Source organism: Patagioenas fasciata, chromosome 1 (assembly GCF_037038585.1).
Source record: "Patagioenas fasciata isolate bPatFas1 chromosome 1, bPatFas1.hap1, whole genome shotgun sequence".
In the NCBI taxonomy this organism is placed as follows: Eukaryota; Metazoa; Chordata; class Aves; order Columbiformes; family Columbidae; genus Patagioenas; species Patagioenas fasciata.
In genome coordinates, this window is record NC_092520.1 from 89,506,471 (window position 1) to 89,512,470 (window position 6,000).

The 6,000-nt window shown below is 47.6% G+C and overlaps 1 protein-coding gene across 1 annotated transcript in view; it reads right to left on the reverse strand.

Annotated features, from left to right (window-relative positions):
- CYYR1 (cysteine and tyrosine rich 1) overlaps positions 1-5,731 on the reverse strand; it is a 60,939-nt gene extending 55,208 nt beyond the window's left edge. The window contains exons 1-2 of the mRNA XM_065862651.2: positions 5,420-5,731; positions 3,252-3,357 (exon numbers count right to left, since the gene is read on the reverse strand). Coding sequence (XP_065718723.1) covers positions 3,252-3,357; positions 5,420-5,510 — 197 coding nt within the window. The 5' untranslated portion in view covers positions 5,511-5,731. The remainder of the gene's footprint in view (positions 1-3,251; positions 3,358-5,419) is intronic.
- Between the last annotated feature and the right edge of the window lie 269 nt (positions 5,732-6,000).

Below are 6,000 nucleotides of genomic sequence, written 5' to 3' on the forward strand. Positions count from 1 at the left end.
AAGGCTACAAGCAACTCGAGTATCAATGATCATGACCTAATCACACTGACTTTGTTTTACAATCAGTATATCCATTATTGCCTGGTATGTATAGTCTGTTTGCACTATTGCTGGCATGTGGGCCTAGAAAGAGAAGAGGCACAAAAAAAAAACCCAACAGATAATTGTTTAAAAAGAACCTGGTGCATGCCAAAAAACTCCTCCAAAACTGCAAGAGTTATGCTTGTTAAAAAAAAAAAAACACAACATCCCAGAGAAGATAAAGAGCAGACACTTCAGAAAGACATGCAGATTTACAAAGAATGGAGAGAGCCGAGAAATTAGTGTAAACAAATGAACACGCAACCTCTAAAGAAGCAGAGGAGCCAATACAACCCTGAGGACTACTAAGGGTGCTGGAAACAGTAAAAAGACACTCTGAAAGCACCCACGCAGATCAAGGCCATTGTTTGGTGCAGACAGTAGGGTTGAAAACGATGACATGCGAAAAGAAAGATATTTAAAGAACAGCACTACATGGAATTATCAGGACACTGTTCGTTTGATTAAACATAGTTCTTTAAAAGATTTCAATGTGCAGTTGTTAACAGAAAGACATAAGCAGATAGGTTGCTAGCGGCCATTTCCAAATTCCAGGCATCTTGTCTTCTAATACAATTTCATCCATTTGACGTTTGGGGGTGACGCAACATGAAACTTCTGCAGGAAAACCTTGCAGATAAAAAAAAAAAAAATGGCTAGTATATTATCAAATAATGAAAAGGGAAGGTTATTCTTATGGAGCATCGTCAAAGTCACAATAACATCTTTTGCAAAGCAACTAAATGCAAGGTAGTAACCCTAGCAAAGAACAGTTTTCAAGCTTAAAGCAGTAGACATGCTTTGAAGACCGTGACTTAAGGACTCAGAGCTGGAACAAATTGCTAAGTTCATTTCTGTCTTCTGTGATGATCACAGATAGCTGCTTCAAAACAGGTTCTCAAAGAAAAGTACAGGAAAAAATTCTCCTAGCAAGTCTTCTGTCAAAACCCTGTGCTCAGCCCTGCTAGCCACACTTCAAGAATGAAGGGAAAATACTAGAGGAAGCTCAAAGGATGGCCAAAGAATTGACCCCTGGGCAGGGCAAAGCAAAACAAAGCAAATCTTACATGTGAGGCTGACAGAGTTCACCCAGCCCAGCGATAAGGTTGAGAGCTGTCATGATGACTATTTAGGGCCACATTGCAAACTCACAGATAAGTTAAGAGCTAGCTGTAGGAATTTCAACCTTGACTTCCCAGCAAAATTTCCCAGCAGTGTTAGTAAATGAACTATAGAACAGTTTACCAGGACAGATGGTCAACTCATTAATGTCTGAAATTTTAAAATGAGATGATACGTTTAAAGAAGACACACCTCAAACAATTTTTAAGAAAAAAAAAATATATATATATATATATATATATTTCAATCATGCAAAATGTCAGGTCAGAGGAGTATAATGACTCTGACTGGTCTTCGAGTCTATGAATTGAAGTACTTAACCATAAAAAATTAGAAGAATCAAATGTTTCTTTTGAGACATGTTGAGGCAGACGGCACTTTTAAGATCCTCTCCAGTATTCAAAACCATCCAGACACAGATAAACCTTTCCCATGTGTCAGAGCCATTCACACTCAGCTCTAATTCAATAGCTGTTTACATTTGTTAAATAAACATACAAAAAAGACTAGGTATCAACTTGGCCCTGAAGGCACAGTTTGAACATTTCAGCAGTCACTCTAAAGAATCCCCTGGCCAAACCTTTCCAAAGTAGAGCTCTGGCATTAGTCTAGATAAATGCCAGTGATATTCACATGGAAGTGGGACATGAAATCCACTTGCTTTGTTGCTCTATGGGAAGCTTCCTTCTTATAATGTGATATGCCACGCTATTGTGTCCATCATTCCTAAGCACATGTGAGATGGAATAACATATTCAAAACCAGTACCACCTTCCACACATGTAAATGGGTAAGCAATTTTTCAATGAGAAAAGACAAAAAAAAAAAATCACTTGTCCTTCTGCAACAGTAATCAATCTTAAGTACATGCTTTTTTATTTCCAGAGGAATGAAGGATTCTGGTGCTCTATCATAGTTTTATTTACTTTAGCCCAGGAAGTGTCTGATCAGTTCTGTATTAAAATACCATTACTCTGCCTACTCCTTCAAAGTGCTATAAAATGTGCTGAAGGGAACACTGCCGTGCTCCTCAGGTACGATGGCTCAAATAAAACCTGCAAGAGAGGAGTCTTTTTAGAAAAAGCAATTACCACCTTCCCACTCGCTCATCCCCAAACATCGCACAGTCCATATGACGCACCTCTTTCTCCTTTTCTGGTTTTAGTCAAGAATAAAAACCAAAAATACATGACAGACTGCACACTAAAGGTTATGGAAATTACTGGTGGGGTTGATGAAACAGATGGTAAGATGACCTATCTTGAAGAACAACATTTCATGTTGCACATGAACGTAATACGTAAGGTTGTCACTTAAATTAAGCCCAGAGCCTGGAGTCAGGTCCACTAGCACACAGACTTCCCTTCTTTGTCACCAAGGTGGAGGTAACAGCTGCAGTGAAGCCTATGCTTTTAATCAACAGTTTACATTTTTCTCTGGATGGGAAACATTCACATCTACCCCGTTTCACCTGCTGTGTTTTTTTAAGCGCTGTGAAACATGCTTTTCATACCGCAACATTAAAAGGTCAGGTTACCCTCACCTAGAAACTATTCAATCCACTAAAAGCCAAAAAACACCATCTGACAAAAACAAGCCAGTCAGTAAAAAGGAAAATAAGATTACTCTCAAGGCAAAAAGAATCTCAAATCCAAGTCATTTGTATAGTTGTTTGATTCAGGTATTTTAACAAAGCATTTCAACCAAACCCACAAAACTCACAGTCCTTTTCATCTGAAGAGCTTGAAACAAAGTTCTCACCACCTCTAAAGCTTATGTCCACAAATTATATTATTGTACACAAACTAAGGACATAACCCTCAATTTTAGAAAGCTCTCTGGTATGCTTCAAAAATACATGCAACACGAGACTTCAGAGCAATACCGATGTTTGTTAACAGCAAGGAAAAAAACAAACCAAAACAAAACCAAAAAACCATAAACTCTGCCAGTGTTTGTTGCCAAAACACAGCTTCCTGAAACCTGATTTTACATCAAGTCCATGAACACAGCAAGTCATTTTTTTTCTGAAGTGCAAATATACTTACGAAAGGACATTCCCAATGTAGGCATAATATGAGCAGCAGTAGGGAGCAGTCCCATCACAGCAGTAAGCTTTGCAGTCATTATCACACTGAGCCAGACAATCTTCTGCTGAATAAAAATAACACGCATGCGGTCAAATGGCAGCAACAACAAAATGCTGTACAGCACAGCTTTAAAGAAAATGCAATCTAACAGTTTTATACAATCACAGGACTTCACTCAAGGCATGACCTGATCCTGTAATCCAAATGGCAGCCCATTCCCACTCATTCTGCATTTCAGGAGGAAGTTCAGAGTTAGGTGCTCTGTGTATGGGTATTTTGTAGCTGCCAAGATCAGTTCCTTCTCATATTTAACCACTTAAAATGAAAAAAAAGGACGTTTTGAAACATCAAGATGCCACAGATCACCTTTCTTCCATTTCCGCAAGGAGTCCAGAGAGAAACCTGAGGCCGGGCTGCCTGTCTTGCAGAGCTGCAGGAGAGGACAAGGAAGCTTCCAGAGAACTGGCTTCGACCCCCAGTCCCTGCCCAGCCCCAGGACCCGCTGTAAATTGGAGTTGCGTGGAGCTCCCTCATCCCCTTGCCCTGCTCCAGCTCCAGGGCCATGGTCAGTGCGGCACGGGAGCCAGACGTGCCCTTTCTGCCCCACCGCCAGGCCACAGACTGTCCTGCCCAGCCAGGGACCCAAACGTTTCCAGCGTCGATGCTCTGCCAGACTGAGGAACAATGTAAATTGTGAAACAACAGTGACAGAGCTCTTTACAAGTAAGAAACATGGAAGAACACCCACTCTTTTATTGCTGTGAGAAGCTACTGTAAAAGCTGTTGACCTCTTGTCTCTAGGTACTGCCAATGCGCTGTAAGAGTGTCCTCATGAGTCCCACACTTCCCAGATTTCATCCCAGTCTCTCCTTCCCCACTGCCAGGACCTCAGGTGCAGCCTGGATGGACCCAAATGGACTCCCTGTCCCACACACCATCACCCTTGGTCACCTCTTTGGTCACACAAACGCATGCTGCCTCAGTGAAGACTTCAAAGTGAAGATGATGAACTATGCTCCTGCATTCCCAGTATGCTGTGGCTCCTGTTCTCCAGGCAGCAGGTCGTGCTAAGGGGTTGCCACTCCCGCATTCCCATGACTGCCTCAAATCTGTGTTGGCCCAACTTTTGGTGTGTCAGGATTTGGGCAACCCCACCTCATTGCAGTTGCTGCCACAGTTCCATTACCTCCCCGCCTCTGGCTGCAAATTCCCACCTAGCACCCAGGCTCCTTTGCACATTGACTGCGTAGTGAACGGCTTTCGCTGCTGATCCATCCCAAAACCTTAATCTTGCTAGTTAGATTTTAGTAGGTCAGCTCTCTGAACCCGCTTATTCTTGATCTTGGCTTGAAAACAAGCACCGAGAGTGAGGACAGGTCTGTGTATTTACCTCTGTATTAAAGAAACTCACAGGCACAAAAAAGTGGAACAACTGACCCATTGGTCTGAAGACCCCAGCAAATGAATCAGGGCAGGTGGAAGGACGGCAATCTCCAGAAGGAGAGGAGAGGCCAGTGCCTGGCATGGGCCCCACTGTGAAGGAGCAGCAATTGAGGGTGACTGCACACAGGACTCCTGATGCTGAAGCTTTCGCACTGTTACCCATGCAGGACTCCCCAACTCAGCAGCTTCAGGGTTTTGCACCATTACCCACTATTTGGCACCAGCGCGGGTGGCTCTGGCTGCGTCCCTAACGCGCCTGGCGGCCACAGCTACCCAACCAGAAGCCACAGTCCCCCTTGGCTGCCACTCCTGCTCTCCCACCAAGTCCGGTGGTACCGGGGGTGCCCTCGTCCTGCCCTCACGGCACCTCTGTCGAAGGGCTCGGATGTGACTGCCTTGCAGCCCGAGAGGGACCCGCACACAGTACGTCCTGCCCGAGGGGACGTCTGCTGGGACTACCCGGCCCCTTCTTCCAGGTCCGGCTGCCAGCTCAGTCACCGACAACAAGCAAAGACCCCGCGACTGCCTCAAACCGCCGCGGCCCCACTGTCCACGGCGGCTGCCGGCAGGGGACAGTACGGGGGCCACCGCCGGGCCCCGGCTCTCACCGCCCTCACCACCCTCCCAGCCCCGCGGCTTCGCGGCTGCCGCCCCCCAACACGCACCCGCCCGGCCCCGCTGACCTGCCAGGAGGAGGAGGAGGAAGAATGGGGGACGTAGGGCCCTCACGGCAGGACGCCCCTCGGCCCAGCCGCGCCGCCCCGCTGCCTCCATGCCGGCGGCGGGCGCGGAGCCGCCGACCGCCCCGTCGCGGCGCGGAGGCGGGCCGAGATGGGGAGGATGGCGGTGGCGGGCGGCGCCGTCGGAGCCGTGCCGGGCCCGCTGCCCCCCGCCGCGCCGGGGCCGCCCCCGGGCTGTCCCGGTGGCGCCGTGGGTGGCGACGGCGGGGCCGCCCCGTCGCAACGCGGCCCCTCCAGCTTCCCCGCCTCCCGCCGCCTTTGTCCGCCTGGGTCCCGCTCGGACGGGCCCGGGCCCGCGGGGATGGGGGGAGAGTCCCGAATGGGCGTGAAAGGTTGCGTCCGCCCTCCTCCCGCTGCCCCGGTCACATGCTGTAGTCGAAGGGGTTTCAACTGGGATTAAAATTTGTGAACTGGGATTAAATCTTGATTTATTTGTAAGCGCAAGAGCAGAACCCGCGTGTGGGACGGGGTGCGCTCTGGTGAAGGCGGGATGCCAGGCGTGCTGATGGCTGGAACGACGGCAA